This window comes from Heteronotia binoei, chromosome 21, assembly GCF_032191835.1.
Source record: "Heteronotia binoei isolate CCM8104 ecotype False Entrance Well chromosome 21, APGP_CSIRO_Hbin_v1, whole genome shotgun sequence".
Lineage (NCBI taxonomy): Eukaryota > Metazoa > Chordata > Lepidosauria > Squamata > Gekkonidae > Heteronotia > Heteronotia binoei.
In genome coordinates this window covers 139,028,377-139,047,885 of record NC_083243.1, presented here as the reverse complement: position 1 = coordinate 139,047,885, position 19,509 = coordinate 139,028,377, and the positions used below count along the sequence as shown (strand labels likewise).

Sequence of the window (19,509 nt, the reverse complement as noted above, 5' to 3'; positions counted from 1 at the left end):
AGATGATATGTTGAAATGGAATAAACTGAACTTGTCTCTTTTGGGCAGGATAGCTGCCGTGAAAATGAATGTCTTCCCAAGAATGTTGTTCCTCTTCCAAACAATTCCAATTGTGAAAGATGTTAAACAATTCAATAGATGGCAAAAAAAGATTTCTGAATTTGTATGGGCGGGAAAAAAACCAAGAATCAAAAGAAAAACACTAATTGATGCGAAAGAACGAGGAGGTTTTCAGTTGTCGGATCTTAAATTATATCATGAAGCAATATGTTTAGTATGGCTCAAGGACTGGATAACCTTATCCAGCCAGAAGTTATTGGCGTTAGAAGGTCATGGAAATCTATTTGGTTGGCATGCATATTTGTATTATGGGAAGGAGAAGATGAATGGTTTCTTCCGGCATCATTTTATAAGAAGAAATTTGTTGAATACTTGGAAAAGATATTTTAAATATGGTGATGAGAGGAAACCACTGTGGATTATACCAATGGAAGTTATAAAATGGATTTCTGACTCACAGGAAGACAAATGGGTTACATACAAACAATTGCTAAAAATTAAGGGTGGCAAAGTAGAATTAAAAGCAGAGGAAGAACTGCAAGACAAATTTAATTGGTTCCAGATGCTACAAATTAAAAGTTTAGTGGATAAAGATATCAGGACTACAGGTATAAGGCAAGATCAGACAGAAATGGAAAAAGTGCTATTAGGGGAAGATGAAAAGTTGATTGCAAAGATGTATAAATTGTTATTGAAATGGAAGTAGCAAAATCTCAAATGATTAAATGGGCAATAAATATGAATAAAGAAATTTCAATGGAGACATGGGAACACCTGTGGAAGAACTCTATGAAAATATTGACATGTAATAATATAAAAGAAAACTGTTTGAAAATGCAATACAGGTGGTATATGACACCTAAGAAGTTAGCAAAAATGAACAAGCAGGCATCTGATCGGTGTTGGAAATGTAAAAAGCATGAAGGCTCTTTTTACCATATGTGGTGGACATGTGAAAAAGCAAGACAATTTTGGCAAATGATTCAACAAGAGATGTCAAAGATTTTGGGATATGCAGTTAAAAGGGCACCAGATACCTTTCTGGTAGGATTACAAATGGAAAGGTTTCCGAAGCAAGACAGGACTTTGGTGTGGTATATGTTGTCAGCTGCAAGAACATTGTTTGCACAAAGGTGGAAGCAAGCTGAAATACCAGATAAATGGGACTGGATTTTAAAAACTTTACATTGGAGTGAAATGGATAGACTTACTAGAATCTTGAAAGACAGTGATGCAGAAAAATTTAAAGATGAATGGAAGAAGTTTCAGGACTATATTGAAAAGCAATGGAGAGTTAAGAGACATTTGGTGGTTTTTGAAAGTATAACCTGAAATTGGGGGAAATGGGGGAGACAGGTGATTAGAAAGAATTTTTTGAATCAATATACGATAGCTCCTTTTATTAGCAGTTAGAAAATATAGTGATAATTACAACAAACAGTTATAATTGATGTGATAATAGATCAATGAAAGATAAGTGTAATACTTAAAAAGAATTAAATAGCTATAACTGGTGTGATAATAGATGAAAGATAAGTGTAATACTATGGGTGAACTAAAAGGTTTAGGTGATATGATTTAGTATATTGAGATAAATAAATTCAGGATGTGCTAACAATGTCCTGAAGAAAAGCTAGAAAACCGAATTATAAATAGAGATATTTATAATTTATAAATAGAGATTTTATAAATAGAGAATTTATAAATAGAGATATAAATAGAGATGTTATTAGATTTTATGTAAGTTTTATAGTGCAAGATTCTAAAACGGATGGTACCTTAATTGTTTTTTCTCAATAGCTTGAAGCACCGACAAAGGTCAAAGAAAAGAGGTGGGGGAAGTGAGAAAAAAAAAGAAAATGTGTAATGTATTGATAAGGATTGAAATATTGCTTTTTTCTTTTTTTATTATTTGAAATACATTTCAACATATTGCAAAAATTTAATAAATTTGGTTAACACATGTCTATGGATATGAGGGGTGGGGGTGGCAATTAGGTAAAATTTGTTTTTTTCATTGGATCCATGAGGGAGTTTTCCCCTCAAAGGGAAACTTAAAACTTTTATTCAAGTTACTGAAATGATTTTCAGGTTTTCAGCATTTCAACCAACAACACAGATAGTTGAAAGGGCAGGAAATGAGGCCATGACAATAAGCCATAGTGAACAGTAATGTGGTGCAATGCACAGAAAACTGAAGAAGAAAAGGTCACTCCAGTCCTCAGCACCGTGAAACCAGGAGGAAGTGTTGTGAATCTAACATTCCCCTGTCATTAGGACCTCCCTTGAAACTTCAGAAAACAGATTCTACACATCGTTTTTGGTCATCTCTATGTATCTCTCCTGATGGGCACCCACCACAAAACCTGCTGATCAGAGATGTCCCTTTTCTCCCTACACTCTGCCATATTTTGTTTTTCAGTTTCAGCTTCTATAGTCTTATTCACCAATGAAGACTAAGAACCAGATACATAACTGATTAGAATTGACATTATGTACTTCTGAGGGATTTTTGCATAAATGCTTGTACTTACTGTTCTATGTATTTTTGATACATTTTTCTTTCTCCTGCAGGGTGACTCTGGAGGTCCTCTTGTCTGCATGAGTGAACATGGCTACTGGACCCTGGTCGGGGTGACTTCATGGGGAATGGGATGTGCTCGTGGCTGGATGCATAACCTGAGAAAAAAGTACAATAGAAGAGGATCTCCAGGAGTTTTTACAGATCTTATCAAGCTTCTTCCCTGGATTCAACAATATATGGCCACTGGTAAGCAGTACTCCCTCTAAGTTGTGGAGTCTTGTGAGCAAACATTCTACTTTGTGAGATACTGGCATTAAAGTTGTGAGCTACTGCATAAATTAGTTTGCTCTGGGGCTATTTTTCCTGAGGTACAACAGAAATGTGTGAGCTAGAGGCTAAAAAACTGTGAGCTAGTTCACACTAACTCAGCTCAGAGGGAACATTGCTGGCAAGTAACAAAATTATAGAAGTATAAATGTTATGTCAGTATTAGTATTCTGTTGTCTCATTAATTAGAACTTGACAATTCACGAAAAGCACTGCTTGATCAGGCCAAAGCTCCATGTAGTTTAGCACGGTTAAACAGGTGCCTACAAAATGCCCGCAAACAGGGAAGGAAGGCAGCCAGACCTGGTGCATTAAAAAGAAAACTTCTAGTAAAAATCTCACTTAAACCAAGCCTGCTAACCAGAAAAAACAAACAGCCAGCTAGCTCAATTTTTTTTTTTTACAAAAAGTAAATATAAGTTTTGAATAAAAGTAATTTCGAAGATAAATACGTATAAGTTTATTTTGTGTGTTTAAAAAAGCTCTTTGTGCACAGTGCATACATCTGTACTGGGAAGCTTAAAAGCTTTAATTAGTTATTAGCTTCCCCTTCCCCTTCCTCTTTCTCTCTGGAGCTGGCTGGGCACTGCAGGATGATGATGTAACAGGAGGTATTTGGAACTGATGATCAGTGGTGTGTAGTAGTACAGCAGTTGCAGGTTTTGCTGTGTTCATAGGATAACACACATGATATTGGCTTGATTTCCACAGGTTCACAAAAGTGAAAACAGAATAGAGTCCAGTGGCACTTTTAAGACCAATAAGTTCTGCTTAGAATCGGGGTTTCAATGCAGTTGTTAATGATATCCATAGTATCATACGGACAATTCCAAAGAAAATCATTTATAATTTGTGTTCAAAGTACATCATTATGGTTCTGCTTTTCCATACCCCTAAAATATTTTTGTTTTTCAACTAGATGTCAGAATGAAAAGTTCCACAGGTAAGTATGGAGCCTCTTTTCTTTGAACTAGGAATTTGTTGATAAAGTCTAAAATGATTTATGCTAGAATTTTTAAGCTTTCATTCCACAAGATTTTCCTCTGTGCTGTTTAGCTGATAGCTTTTTTCCTAGTGATTTTCGGATTCCACGTTCTGTTTCTAGAACAGAGCAAAACTTGGGGATATGCCAGCTTGGGACAGTTTTCATTTCTCAGAAGTAGCTTTTACTTTAAAAAAAGGCTGCCAATCCCTGTATCAACTCATGTTTAAACGGGAGGAGACTTCCAAAAGCAAATTGTAATATGGCATAGGATCTGGTAGTCAAAGTGGGGGAAAGCCCAAATCTCACTGTACATGCCCAAACCCTTGGACATACCTAAAGGAACCAGTTTGGTGTAGTGGTTAAGTGTGCGGACTCTTATCTGGGAGAACCGGGTTTGATTCCCCACTCCTCCACTTGCACCTGCTGGCATGGCCTTGGGTCAGCCATAGCTCTGGCAGAGGTTGTCCTTGAAAGGGCAGCTGCTGTGAGAGCCCTCTCCAGCCCCACCAACCTCACAGGGTGTTTGTTGTGGGGGAGGAAGGTAAAGGAGATTGTGAGCCGCTCTGAGACTCTTCGGAGTGGAGGGTGGGATATAAATCCAATATCTTCTTCATCTTCTTCTTCTTCTTCTTCTTTGGATCTTGGTCATAATGTTGCTAACATTTCATTTTGTAGTCCAATTAATGACACTTGGTTTAGAATTTTTATTTTAAATTTCTAAATGTAAATGGATTAGATTGCCTTAATTTCTATGTGTTGAACCAAAGCTGATCTTCTACACATAGAAGATAACTTCTGATCATAAAACAGCTGCTTTACATCTTGTGCTAGAATATTAAAAAAGAAAAATGAAGCCGTATCTAAAGACGCTGTTCTGCTGGTACATCTGGGGACAGAAGCTTTTTCATGAGAGCAAGGGTATTTAGCTGGAGGAAGACTTCAACCTTTGCCAAGCAGAAAGATAGGATATGAGCTCTATGTTATGCTGATGTAGATATTTAGTTGTCATCCTGAGTAGTTTCCAGAATGGCTTTGGGATTATACCCAATCATCCTTTTAATAGAAGCATAATGGGATGTTATTTACCAAGTGATGTTATTTACCTTTATGCCATGAAAAGTGTCAGCTGCCCATTTCAACATATTAAACCCCTATTAAAAGGATGATACATTTTTTCTTCAGGTACCTGGCAACCCTATTTACTCTGAAATGTAGAAATGCATCATTTTCTTTGACTAAGTTGCCTGATCTAGCTGTTATCTGATTGTTTTTAAAAAACATGATATTGATTTAACATCATGGCGTGGATTATTTTTTGGGGGGACGGGGGGAAACCCTGTAATCTCATAGCTTTTCTTTACCTTATATATGTTTTACCAATATTTGTTTTATCCTGATATTCCATAATACAAACTTCCATAATTACTATGATACAGCATCATGCGGTATTCAGGATGGTAGGCTCCCTGACAATGAAGGAATACTACATCTGCCTGAAAGCCCAAAGCACTTCTATCTGGACAATCAGTGAGTAGATGAACTATACGGATGTTTAAAGACACCACACACAGTATTATGCTATAGTGTTTCATTATTTGCTAATCATCAGCCAGATGCCACTTGCTGTATGTCAATCTAGGTTGTGTGTTTGGACTCTGCTTGTACCAGAAGGAATGCATATTCTGCTGAACTTTTCCCACTTTGATGTTGAGCCAGATATATTTTGTGACTATGATTCCCTATCAGTGATTTCTGAGGATGATAAACTTGTTGGTGAGTTTCTTTTTCGAAGTTTTGAACCTTAGGGAAGGGAATTAGCTGGGAGGATTTGGAGCAGAAAAACAGCAGCTCCAAAAGAGTGTGAACCTCTTGTTTTGTCTCACCCTGTCTTGCTTCTTCACTACCGATTCTCTCCTAGAGATTGTCTGAATTGTGTTATATACTTCCATGTGCTGACTAGCCTCTCTTGATCTTGGGTTTGGTAGTAGAGCCAGTTTGGTGTAGTGGTTAAGTGTGCGGACTCTTATCTGGGAGAACCGGGTTTGATTCCCCACTCCTCCACTGGCACCTGCTAGCATGGCCTTGGGTCAGCCATAGCTCTGGCAGAGGTTGTCCTTGAAAGGGCAGCTGCTGTGAGAGCCCTCTCAGCCCCACCCACCTCACAGGGTGTTTGTTGTGGGGGAGGAAGGTAAAGGAGATTGTGAGTCGCTCTGAGACTCTTCGGAGTGGAGGGCGGGATATAAATCCAATATCTAGTAATTAAGGCCATCCTTAATAGAGAAGAGGTGATGGCTCAGTGGCAGCACATCTACTTTACATCTCCAGTTAAAAGGACCAGGTAGTAAGAGATGTTAAAGGCCTTCAGTTTGAGAACCTGAAGAGCTGCTGCCACTCAGAGTAGACAATACTGACCATGACAGGCCAATGGTATAAGGCAACTTTGTGTGTTCAGAGGTATACAGAGAGACTGTGGCTTATTTGTTACTAGTGTCCAAATTATACTTTGCTATAAAGTTGCCCTGTGGATAAATTAATCTGAAATATAGGTACTTTAGCCCTATTCAGACATTATGATTTTGATGATGTGACCATGAGTAGGGGAAATCATACTTTACACAACCCTCTCTACATGCTTGGTTGCTAATTTGTATGAATAGGGCAACATGCTTGTTTTCTAGCTTTGGTATGTGTGATTAGAAGCCTGGATTTTTCAAGGTATGTGTTCATGTCTACAGAAGATAGAATATACACATATTGGCCTATTCTCATGCAATGGCAGCAATATGTATTGTACAGTTTGCTAATAGTTCATTTCATTCTCCCATTATGTCTGTTTGGAACACAAAAATCATAATGACTGTACAGGGCTAAAAATGGTCTGTGAAGGTCATGGCAAATGGCCACTCACAGACTGATCATCAGATCTCTCTTCCAGGAAAATGTACAGTGTTTTTACAAGATAACTATCATAGTAAATGTTAGAAGCAAGTTCTTTTGACATCACTGGAACTGTTCCCTAATTAAATCAAGTGTGTAAATGAATGCCTTTCAGGGAAATTCTGTGGAATGGATCCTCCATTGCCTATATTGATTGGTTCAAATAATATAAGGCTTAAATTTGTCTCTGATAATAAGGAACATCGGAGTGGATTTTTCATGAAATACCAGGCTATAGTACCAGCTATGCTTCCAGGTAAGTATTAATGCTTTCTCATACATTGGCAAATCAGAAGTATTCAGGCCTTGAATTCAGCAGGAGCTCACAGGGGTGTGGCTCCTGAACTTTCTGAGGGTTTCCCCCCTCCTCCCCACCTACCTACCTTGTCCATTGAATAGTAGGTGCAGCTGCATAACAATCCCCGGATGAGCTCCACCACTTATTTTTCTACAAAATGACCCCAGGAGGTATTCTAAAGATTCTGGACTTGTGTAGATCATGAGAAATGACAGGGGCATGAAGCCAAAGAGATTTCTCTAAAGAGAGATAACACAGACTATATTTATTTGTGTTATTTATAGTTTGCCTTTCTCACGTAGACTCAAAGAGGATTTCACAGAAAATATAATCGACAGATGGGACATTCAATAAACAATAAATAGGATTAGGGCTGTAGAACCAACCAGAAGTCTAAAAATATAACTGAAACAAATTATAGATATTAACACAGGGTTGCCAAGTCCTATGCAAGAAATATCTGGGGACTTTGGGGGTGGAGCCAGGAGACATTAGGGGTGGAGCCATAAGCAATGTTGTGACAAGCACAACTGAACTCCAAAGGGAGTTCTGGCCATCACATTTAAAGGAATTGCACACCTTTTAAATGCCTTCCTTACATTAGAAATAATGAAGGATAGGGGCACCTTCTTTTGGGACTCATAGAATTGAACTCCCTGGTCCAATCTTATCGACACTTGGAGAGCATTTTGAGAAGAGTTATCAGATGCTATGCTGAAAATTTGGTGCCTCTACCTCAAAAAAGCAGCCCCTCCAGAGCCCCAGATACCCTCAGATCAATTCTCCATTATACCCTATGGCAGAGGTGACCAACGGTAGCTCTCCAGATGTTTTTTGCCTACAACTCCCATCAGCCCCAGCCATTGGCCATGCTGGCTGGGGCTGATGGGAGTTGTAGGCAAAAATCATCTGGAGAGCCACCGTTGGCCACCCCTGTCTTATGGGAATCGATCTCCATAGGGAATAATGAAATACCCAGAAGACATTTTCCCGGTCCTCCCATTTCTGATGACTCTGAAGTGGGGGAGGGCCTGCTCCCACCTGGGGATTGGCATCTCTACTCATGAGTTGCTGAACTTCCAACTTCTTCAAAGTTACACAGAGCAACCAAAGGTTCAAGATTACCTTTCGTATGCAAACAACCTCTGAAAATATTGTGCAACCATAGGAGGGTCTGGGCTGCTTTCACAGCCACTGGGAGCAGCCATGTTGTTCTCCCCCTGCTCCCCCCGCCCCCATTCAGCCTTAAAGATAGATACACCCTACCAAGAGGAAGCCTTTCCAAGTGGAGTCTGAAGCCTCCAGAGGTGGAAAAGCACATGGTGGCTGTGGGGGCAGGGTTTTCCCCCGCTGGCCAGCTGACTGGGGGCAGGAAGGAGCCTGGGAAAGCAGGAGAACCCCTGCTGGGACCTGGGGATTGGCAAGTCTATATTAACATGATACACTAAAGCAGGGGTGTCAAACTCATTTGTTACAGGGGACAGATCTAACATAAATCAGACCTTGTCGGGCCAGGCCAAGGCAGATAAAGGAAAAGAGATAGGTTGCCAACTCCAGGTAAGGAAATTCCTGGAGATTTAAAAGGTGGGGCTTGGAGAGAGTGGGATTTGAGGAAGGATAGGACCTCTGACAGGTACAATGCCATTTCTTCTGGGGAACCACTGGAGATCATTCAGATTTACAATTGTTCTCTAGATGGCAGAGATCAGCTCCCCTTGAGGTGTTGGGGGGGAATCAATGCCTTCACTTGGGTGGGTAGGAAGACAGCAAGAGTGGCGGCCACTCACCCAGAGACTTGCTAGATTTAAGGGTCATATCTTGTTTTAAAAGCTCTTCATATCTAATTGGGTTTTTAAATTCAAGCAAATGGGGCTGTGCAAAAGCTTCTAATGGTGAGACCCAATATGGTATTTTCCTATGCACCATTTCCTTGGTTTTGTTCCATTCAGCTAATAGAGATTTCCTAATTAAATGGTTGGAGAAATATTTGTGCCCTTCAATACCATATCAAACAAAGGCATGCCATCCTTTTAACTCGCGTCCCTTCAAACTTAACAGCCTCCTATTTTCTAAACTTACCCATTCCAAGGCACATGCTCTGCCGTAAACCAATTTTTATTGTTTTTGCAATATATTGGAAAAAAATTCATCAATCATACACTTAAAATAGTCAACCAATACACTACAAAATTTTCTCTCCCCCCCATCACCTCTATTTCATGACCTCCGCCGGTATTTAAAATATAGAAAAAACAGCATAAAGGTAAAATTCAAAATTATAGAATCTTCACTAAAAATTATAGTTACCTCAACACAAGATGAACAAAGAATATATACTAATTATTATGATATTTAACCTCATAATTGACTTTTAATCTAGCTAACTTACATATTAAATCAAATATCAATGTTTACAACTACACCTTCCCTTTAAAAATTCAATCAGTATTATCAAAAACCACTAAGTGTCTCTTCACTTTCCATTGTTTTTCAACATAATTTTGAAATTTCTCCCATTCATCTTTGAATTTCTCTAAATTACATTCTTTTAAGATTCTAGTAAGTTTGTCCATTTCACTCCAGTTTAGTTCTTTTAAGATCCAGTCCCATTTCTCTGGTATTTTATCTTGCTTCCACATTTGCACATACAGTTCCTTGCAGCTGAAAGCAGATACCACAACAATGTCCTATCTCGCTTCGGAAAGCTTTCCATTTGTAATCCCACCAGAAAGACATCTGGTGGTCTCTTGATACTGTAGTCCAAGATTTTCGAAATCTCTTGTTGAATCATTTGCCAAAATTGTTTCGCCTTTTCGTAAGTCTACCACATGTGATAGAAAGAACCTTCATGTTTTTTACACTTCTAACACCTATCTGAAGCTTGATTATTCATTTTTGCTAGTTTCTTAGGTGTCATATACCACCTATACAACATTTTCAAACAGTTCTCTTTTATATTATAGCATGTCGATATTTTCATAGAGTTCTTCCATAGGTGTTTCAAAGCACATGCTCTGAAGTACAATTCCCAATTTGGCAAAGCTCAGCCTCCTCTTTCTTTAGAATCTTGTAATAATTTACACCTAATTCAAAGCCTTTTTCCGTGTCATATAAAACCGCTAATTAAACCATTCAGTTTTTGACAGAATATTTTCCCTTGAAACATCGGCACAATTTGAAATAGAAACATAACCTTTGGCAGAATGTTCACTTTCACCACAGCAATTCTTTCCAAAAAGGACAGCTGCAACCTTTGCCATTTATTACAAGCTTGTTCTATTTCCTTCATTAACCGTCAATAATTTTGGTCATATCATACTGCACCTGTTCATTAACCTTACACCCAGATAGTTTACAGTCTTAACAACTTGAAATTTAGATTTATCCTTTAACTCTTTACTTTCCTGTTTTTTAATGTTTTTAGTATTGATCTTAGTTTTTTCCATGTTTATTCTCATTCCAGCTACTTTTGCAAATTTATTAAGTTCCTCCTTCAAAGCACCAATAGATTTGAGCGAATCATCCAAAATGATTACAAGGTCATCGTCAAAGGCCTGTAACTTGAATTCCTCCCCCCTAATTTTCAGTCCCTGAATATTTTCCTCTCCTCAGATTGCAGTGTTTAAGGCTTCTAAGAATAAGATAAATAATAATGGTGACAGGAGACATCCGTCTTGTCCCTTTCCAGAGCCTTATTTTGTCTGTTACATCCCCATTTACAATTATTTTAGCTCTTTATTCCAAGTAAATTGCTTGAATCTGTTTTGCAAAATCCTCTCCATACTCCATCTCCCTCAACTGTTCTAGAATGAACTGTTCTAGAATGAACCCCCAATTTACATTGTCAAATGCCTTTTCAGCATCTAAAAAAATTATAGCCATTTTCCTTTCATTGTGAATCTCATAAAACTCCAACACATTCAAAACAGTCCTAATATTGTTTTTGATTTGCCGTTTGGGTAGGAATTCTGATTTATCAGTCTTTTTGATAAAATTGCCGCATAAATCTTGTAATCGGCATTTAATAATTATATTGGTCTGTAATTTATAATTTCATCCAAATCCTGTTCCCCCTTAGGCAATAGTGTTATGTTGGCCTCCTTCCATGTATCTGGTATATTGTTCATTAACCAAATGTACTCTAACAATTGTTTATAGGATATTAGTAACACATCCTCAAACTTTAGGTAAAATTCCAGTGGTAGACCATCAGGTCCAAGGGTTTTCCCTTTTTTCAAACTTTTCATTGCATCAACTAATTCCTGCATAGTAATTGGATCATTTTTTTTGGCTATCATTCCGTTTTAGGAGGTTTTTTTTATCCCTCAGGTACTCCTTCTGATCTTTTTCCTCCAGAACCCTTTTTTATATAACTCTTCATAGTATCCTTTTACAATATCTTTCATTTCTCTCATCAGGAACCTTCTAACTCCTGTGTTGTCTTTTAGAGAGTATATCTGGTTTTTTTTGGCCTTTCTTTTCTGATTTTGTAGGCCAGCCACCTCCCTGGCTTGTTCTTCGATTCGAAGAAATTTTGCTTGGCATACTTAATTTTCCTCGCTATCTCATCCAAATGTAGTAAATTCATCTGGTATTGTAGCAGTTTCACTTTCATTTTTAAATTTTTGATTGAAAGGGTCTTAACAGACAGTATCTTCATCTGGTTCCTCTTCATTATGACAGTATCCTTATTACCTTCTTTATTTCTTTTCTTCAGCTGTGCTCTTGTTACTACTGATCTGCCGGCTGCCACATCTTCTTCAGATTCTTGCTCCCCATCTGTTGTCTCCTCTTCTGATTGCGATCTTTGCTCCTTATATTCATCTTCCTGTCCGTCTTTGTTTTCTCTGCCATCTTTATCTTTCTTCCTGACCCTTTCTTCTTTTGTTTTGCCTAAAAAGTCTTCCATTTTAGGTATTGAGTTTATATTGTATCTCAATATTGTATCTCAAACGAAAACTGAATACCTGGTATTAACCAGTGATATTGAATTGTATTTTTTTTGCAGAAAAGTCACTAATGGCTTATAATCAGATCTTTTTTCTCCTCACCTGCCATGGTATATCCTTTAATATTTTTACATTTTGCTCTTTGATTTTTAGCGTCTTATCCTTTACTGCCTGCCAAACCTTTTCCTTAATTTGCCTCCTATTAAATCTTACATAAACCTCTCTTGGGAGGGAGTGCTTTTTGGCATAAGCTGAGTTAACTTGATGTGCGTAGTCTATATCTCTTCCCAACTTACTTAGCAGGGGAGACACCTTGTTCACATAACATTTATTCATGCTTTGAATTAGGGCTTCTCCCACTTGATGAAAGTATATATTTATTGGAAAACGTTAGTAAGCCCATGATAGAGCTTCTGAGCATTTGGAATTTACAATTTGCTATTTTAATTAATCTAATTTTAATTTTGCTTCACTGAACTTCCAGATTCTGGCTGTGGATCTCTAGCTATACTCTTTGAGGAAGGAACGATACAAAGCATGCACTACCCTGAGGCATACAGTAACTTGGCAGATTGTCAGTGGATAATTCATGCTCCAGAGAATTATGTGGTCAAGGTACAATGTGGAAAGTGTTTACCAACATCTGCACAATGAGTTTCTTTTGAACAACAATGACAACAACTTTAGTTTGTCCATACTTTTGTATGCAACATAACATTTCAATCATGAGGCAATTTTATTTTCAGGCTGCTTCATAACTGATGAACAAGCAATCTCTTTTACATTTGTTTAAATCCAGTGGTTATTCATATCTAAATGCCCTTAAACCCTATCCATCTTCAGCCTCACTCATTATCTGCCTACAGAATCTGGCTGTGACAGCCCTGTGGTGTTGGCCTAAATCTATGTGCCATACCATGTCACAGCATCTCTGTGCTGCTTTTCAAGGTTCCCCCTTACCCAGCTGCATGGAGAGAATGAAGTAGGCACATAATTCTATTTTTCCTGAAAATCCAAAGTATTTAATTTGTGTTCTTTAATATGAGTTCTGCACGGATAATAAAAAATAAAAGTAACCATCTCCAAACACCTTTATTTTAAAATCATTTTTGAAAGGTTTGGATAAAGTTTGAAAATTTGACATCTAATCCATATTAGGAGTATGACACCATTGCTAGGAAAACTTGAAGGCAGCAGGAAAAGAGGAAGACCCAGTCAGGGCTGGCCCACCCACTAGGCAAATTAGGCATTTGTCTACAGCACCAGCAGGGTGGAGGCACTGAATTTGGCTCTCCTCCTGCCCCCTAGGCAAATCCCGATTTGCCTCCCCCATCTCCTCCTCTCTCGCTTCCTCACCATTTCAATGCCCGGGAAGGGGCTGTGGAGTGCTGTGCTTCCCGGACTCTTTAAAGCCCCCCTGTTGATCAGCTGATCAATGGGTAAAACTGCACCGGAGGCTTGCAACGTCTATGCTGGGTCACCAGTACGATCACAATCAGTGCGGGGTTGAGGGGGCAGCAGTGGCAGGAAGGATGAGCGAGCTGCTGAAAGAGTGGCCGCTGCCTCCTCCCCCCTTTCTTCCTGGATCACCTGTTATTTTATCATCAGTTTGTCTTTTTATGCATGATTGCCTCCTATATTAGACCACTGGTTCCTTTAGCTCAGTATTGTGCATTCTTATAAACAATGTCTCTTCTGGTGGAGAAGTGTATTTTCTAATACTTGCTCTAGCTTAGATCAGATGGCATGGACTGAAGCAGTCACCTTCTCCGTGAAAACCAGGTGCTCTGTCATGGAGCTACATCCCCTGCCTTCACTGGGAGACCTCTGTTAGACTCCTTCAATGAGTACAATGAAGCATTAAGTATTAATAATAATGAAAAATGTGCTTTGGTGTCTGTGCGTCTTATCAAATACCAAATTCCAGTATTTGTATGGTTTTTCTTGAATTGTAGGAATATTTTATTTTATTGAATTCTAGGGTTTCTGTTTTTCTAAAGCTCACATATGAAAATTTTAAACTGGAAGAAAATAAAGACTGCACTTATGACTCAGTGGCCGTGTATGAAAACATTGCAATGGAGAATGAAATAGGTATGTGGCTTATACTTATAAGATCTGGTATATGTTGGTCTGTATTTACCTGTTCAGTTAAGAAAGCATAAGTGCCCTTAGGTTTTTGTAAAAGTGGGAGGCCATTTCTGCTGATCTGGGAATTAGTGGACCCTCAGGAACAGATTAGTAGGGGTCTCCAGTGTAAGGGGAAATCAGTGGAAATTACCACTCCCTTAGCAATATTTAAGTGCCCTTAATTTTTCTGAATGTAGTGGGATATAGGTAATTTATTTTTTTTAATTTCCTGTCAAGGAAGGCAGGGCCAGTAGTCATCTGAAACAGCTTCCCTGGGAGAATCTGAAAAGCAAAAATCCTCACTGGTTTCCAAACATAGATACATTAATGAAGAAAGCAACATGTTATGATCTTTAAAAATAATTGGTGCCTGAGTTGTAGTGATATTGAAGGTAATTTCAGTTAAATTACATAAAATGCATACACAATAGTGATTGTGCCTATTTATATGAGAACTGTCTGCTCAGTATGCAGACTCTTCAAGAGATGTTGAAAAACGAGAATTTGTATGAAATGTGGTGTATATTGTCTCTCTCTATAATTGTCCATATATATATATAATCTTCTTTGCGGTGCTGTTGGTTGTTCACTCTCCCAGATCAATCCTTCTGGATTCTTTCCTAATCTTTTAACTAAATTAACAGAGCTGGTATAGTGGCATACTGAGGTGTGAGCTACAAGGTTCCTAATTCATTTCCTCCCTCAACTATTAATGTGTTTGGAAACCTCACATGACCTGTTGTTTCTTATCTTCTGTTCTTCATCTTCAGTACAGGAATAAGACCGACTGATATTACAGACCTGTTGTATTATTATTTCTTGAACTATTCCTTCACCTAGCCACAAAGTCAGAATGAGTTGGCAACTCAGGGGTCCAAGATGCAGTTAGATATGGTGATGAATATAAGGCACAGCCAGGTCTAGATTACTTGATATTGTCATCCTGTCAAGCCTTGTAGTTCTATAAAACCCCATGCAACTGAGTAAGCAATAAGAAACTCCTACTACTAGATGCTATTGTTGTATATAATTACATAGAATACAAAGAATCATTATACGGAAAAGCATGAGCAGGTATGGTTGAAACTATGCATCAGTGGTCCCCAACCTTTTTGGTCCCAGGGACCGACCCTAGGGCCGGCCTGCCGACCGCAGCCCCAGGACCAGCAGGGTGGGGGCACCCAATTTGGCCTCCTTCCATTTTCCTCCTCTCTCCTTCGCCGCCCTGCGTAGCCTTGCTGTCTTCTCCTCCCTCCTTCACCCCCCCATGCAGCCTCACTGCCTCTTAAAGGTGCTACTTGACTCCTACTTTGTTCTACTGCTTCAGACCAACACCGCTGCCCACTTGGATCTATCCTCCTCCCCCCATTTCCTCCTCCCTCCTTCGCCCCCCCATGCAGCCTCACAGCCTCCTCTCCTTCCCCCGTTTTCACCATTTTAAGGCTGGGGAAGGGGCAGTGAAGTGCCTCCCAGACCAACCCCCCCCCCATGCCGATCAGCTGATCGACTGGGAAAACTGCCATAGCAGAGGCGAGAGATGCTGCCTTTGCCTCCTAAGGTGAAAATGGGGGGGAGGAGGAGGCTGCGTGGGGCAGCGAGGCTGTGCGGCCCATTTCAAATAGGCCACGGCCCAGTACCGATCCCCAGCCTGGGGGTTGGGAACCACTGCTATACATGATGGCACCAGAATCATTTGTTTAAACCCAGAGCCATATGTAAAGCAGGAAATAATAATAATAATAATAATAATAATAATAATAATAATAATAATAATAATAATAATAATAATAATAATAATAATAATAATAATAATAATAATAATAAAGTGTGTCCTGTCAAGTTGCAACTGACTCATGGCAAATCCAGGAGCATGGGGTTTTTAAGGCAAGAGAAGAGATTAGGTATTTTGCCATTGACTTCCTTTGCAGTGTCTTCCTTGGTGATCTCCCATCCAAGGACTAACCATGGCTAACTCCACTTAGCAGCCAAGTTCTCATGAGATTGAGTTAGCCAGAGCTATTCAGGCTGCTAAAGCAGGGAAAGGTACTCAGTTTTAAGAGAAAAGGTAGCCTGTATGAGCTGATACCCACCTCTGTTATGACTTAAGAGCAGAGACATACAGGAGTGCAGTTCTGAGATTGTTTTCAGACCTGGAACAATAATGCCATCAATTGGAGCTCCTGGTGGCTACATCAATGTGTCCAGGGCTGGTGCTGGGGTTTCTGCTGCTGGAGGCAGACCCCAGCTCAGCGCCCCCCCCCCCCATCTTCTTTTAGAAGAAATTATTTGTGCACGCACTTTGTGCGCGTGGCACAATGATGTCACAAAAGTGACTTCATCAAGCAGCCCCCCTCCCCCTCAGGCTTTCTGATCGTAGTGGGGGTGAGGGGAGCTAACAGTTGTGTTCCACACGCCTTGCAAGGCAAGTGGGATGCCAGCCCCTTCCCTGATCCGGGGGCTGGGGAGCCGGCGGTCGCCTCCCGTGCGCCTTGCAAGGTGTGCAGCATGCAAACCCCTTCTCCCACTTAGCCTTCCTGCAATGCAGGAAGGCTGATAGGGGGTGGGGGAGCCAATGGTTGCCTCCCATGCGCCTTGCAACACAGGAAGGCTGAGCGCGGCAGGGGAGCTGACGGTTGCTTCCCATGCACCTGATGCCAGCCCTAGCCTGGCTCATGGGGGGGGCACCCTAAGCGGCTGCTTACCCAGCCTACTCCCATGAGTCGGCTCTAAATGTGTCCTCTCACCTTTGTGGAATAACTCCATCCTGGGTTTTGCAATACACACACCTGCCTTCTGTAGACCTTATTTGGTGCAAGAAGAGGTGAAACTTGATTTGTATTCAGCATACTGATGTAATCTTTAAAAAACCTGCAAGGCAGATCAGTATTATTACCTCACATTTCAAAAGCAGATTGCCCAAGGCTATTTAGTGAATGAGAGATTCAAACTGTTTGATCAATCTGTTAGTCACTAGAGTGACTGTTGCTTTTAAAATCGCAACTTGTTCCCACTTGGTATGCTAACTGACAAGAACTGGGTTTAATCAATTAAGCTTGCTGCCATCCTTTGTGTGGGGGTGGGGTGCATCTCAAGCCCCATTTGTTACCAGAAATGCTGAGGGCTCTCCTCTTTTTATAGGGGAATTAGCAGAGGCAGACCCAGATACAGATATTTAGGAGCAGGAATCCCACACAGTGTATACCAGTAATAACTCCAGAGAGAGAGAGAAATTTTGAAATGATCAAACCAATTGTAATTAAGAAATAATGTTATTAAAAATAAAATAATATGATAAAAATACACACACACAAAAGAATCACCAGAAAAATAGGTTGTAGTGGAGGGGATAGAGGATGAGGTTGGTGTATGTGTGTGTGGGGAGATTTCATAGCTACCTGTTTTTATGAAGTCTCAGGTTCAGAGGGAGAAGGGCAGCATCTTGGGTGTGTGGTTGGATCCAACAACACACAACACACTGAGTATGTCCAGAGTGTCTCCTTAAATAGTCAAAAACATATCCTGGGGTATATGTGGTCAGGATGTTCCTTAGAACAATGTAAAATGGGATTATGGAATTGTGAGACAATGTGTGCAAGAACGAGTTGATAGGTTTTGCTGAGAAAAACAAAGGGTCTCAGGAAGCCAAGGGGATGGGTGCAAGGTGCAACTAATAGGTGTTGATAGTCCATTTCTGGAAAGATGAGGGGAGAAGAATTGAAAGGGGATAGATAGAGTTATTAGAATGTTTGAATGGAGGCAGGAAAGCAATTAATTTCTGAGATACAGCAGAAGAATTGGGAGTTGGAGACAGGGTGTCGACAGAAAACATTGATAGTGATACACCCGAAGGTGTTATTAACAGAAGACAAAGGTTCGTGAATAGAGATAGAAACTCATAAGCAAAGGATTTTTTTCCAAGTTGGTACATTCCATGGAAATTGGAGGAATGATGAGATTAGCTGGGAGTCAGTTTGTTCCAGGGCCACCTTGGCCAGAGACAAAGCATGTGTATGACCAGGGCATATAGATGTGATAACACTTTAAAAAAAAAACCCCTAAAACTATTCATTTTATTCTTCAAGATTTTCACAAAAAAACAAACCAATGAAAACATATCAACTGTAACTGACAACAGCAATTATAACCAACTATCATCACTTCTCCATTCTTCAAATAACCGTAACATATGTAAAGAAAAAAGTAGTGACATACACATGAAGAAGTGCTTGCTACACTGAGGAAACCAAACAAGGAAAACATGTGGGATGATTAATTTTTTCAGGGTGGAAGAAGAAGATTCCTGGAATATGGTGAAGTTGCTTCTGTTGCCAATATTTCTGTTTTTTTTCCTTCTTTAGCTCGGTCCTGTGGATTTGCTATCCCAGCACCAGTTTTAAGTTCCTCTAGTACCATGCTGATCAGGTTTCATTCAGATGAATCAGAGACTTTTGGTGGATTCAGAGCTACATTTTCATACATCCCTGTTGCAGGTAAAGAAAATACAAAAGTAAGTTTCCCTATCCTTCCCATACATGTGTTACCTATCTATGGTATTTATAGTTTGTATACTAGGTTAGATCCAGACAAAAATTGCTGTTGGCAGAAGGAGAGGTGTAATTTCTGCCAATTCTTCCTTCTTGCTGCAGACCCCAGATTATGCTGTTCCTGAGGGCCCCTGGCCCCAGGAGTGGTATTTCAGGAAGATCAATTGGCTGCAGCAGGAGGGGTGAGGCAGGAAAATTGCCCCCCAAGACGGAATGAAGAGTTGGACACAAATGCATTGGTATAAATAAAGGGCCACTTTATTAATCATCATAATAAACGGCAAGGGCACCCAAACTGCAGCCTGGTCAGGGCTAGGGGTCTCAACAGACCACTCCCCAGCCATTTGCGGGTGAGAGACCCAGCCCCCAGTCAGAGCTGTGTGACACAGCTCCCAACAGGCCAGCCCAGCAGGGAGACACGCCCCAGAGGGTCCAAACACCAGACGCACGTCTCAATGGAAGGCACCCTCTAGTTGAGCCTCCAGGACAGTCTGCATTCTCCCCACCCCAGGTCATCAAACCCCAAGGTTGATCATGCCAGACCCCTAATTCCCCAAAAGGGGGATGCTTCATGGTCCTCCCCTAGCCACATAGTACCATAAACCCAGGAAAACCTGCCACCACTAAGGCCAAGTCTCTACTTAGGGCTTAGCACCCATTGGGAAGCCCAAAGCTACCCACAGCCTTTGTCAGAGATCTCTCAAGAAAAGTATATTACCCTTTTCTGAGAGATGCACCCCATCCCCTCTGTAGAG

General features: G+C 40.1%; 1 protein-coding gene across 4 annotated transcripts in view; it reads left to right on the top strand.

The window, feature by feature from the left end:
* OVCH2 (ovochymase 2) overlaps window positions 1-19,509 on the top strand; it is a 56,751-nt gene that overhangs the window by 15,308 nt on the left and 21,934 nt on the right. For 3 of the 4 annotated variants that reach the window (XM_060262808.1, XM_060262807.1, XM_060262809.1), the window contains 8 exons: window positions 2,635-2,830; window positions 3,831-3,854; window positions 5,333-5,423; window positions 5,536-5,669; window positions 6,949-7,089; window positions 12,565-12,695; window positions 14,081-14,174; window positions 18,569-18,700. In XM_060262808.1, the coding sequence (XP_060118791.1) occupies window positions 2,635-2,830; window positions 3,831-3,854; window positions 5,333-5,423; window positions 5,536-5,669; window positions 6,949-7,089; window positions 12,565-12,695; window positions 14,081-14,174; window positions 18,569-18,700 (943 nt within the window). Of the gene's footprint in view, window positions 1-2,634; window positions 2,831-3,830; window positions 3,855-5,332; window positions 5,424-5,535; window positions 5,670-6,948; window positions 7,090-12,564; window positions 12,696-14,080; window positions 14,175-18,568; window positions 18,718-19,509 lie in introns of all 4 variants that reach the window. The other variant, XM_060262810.1, reaches the window with a different exon arrangement.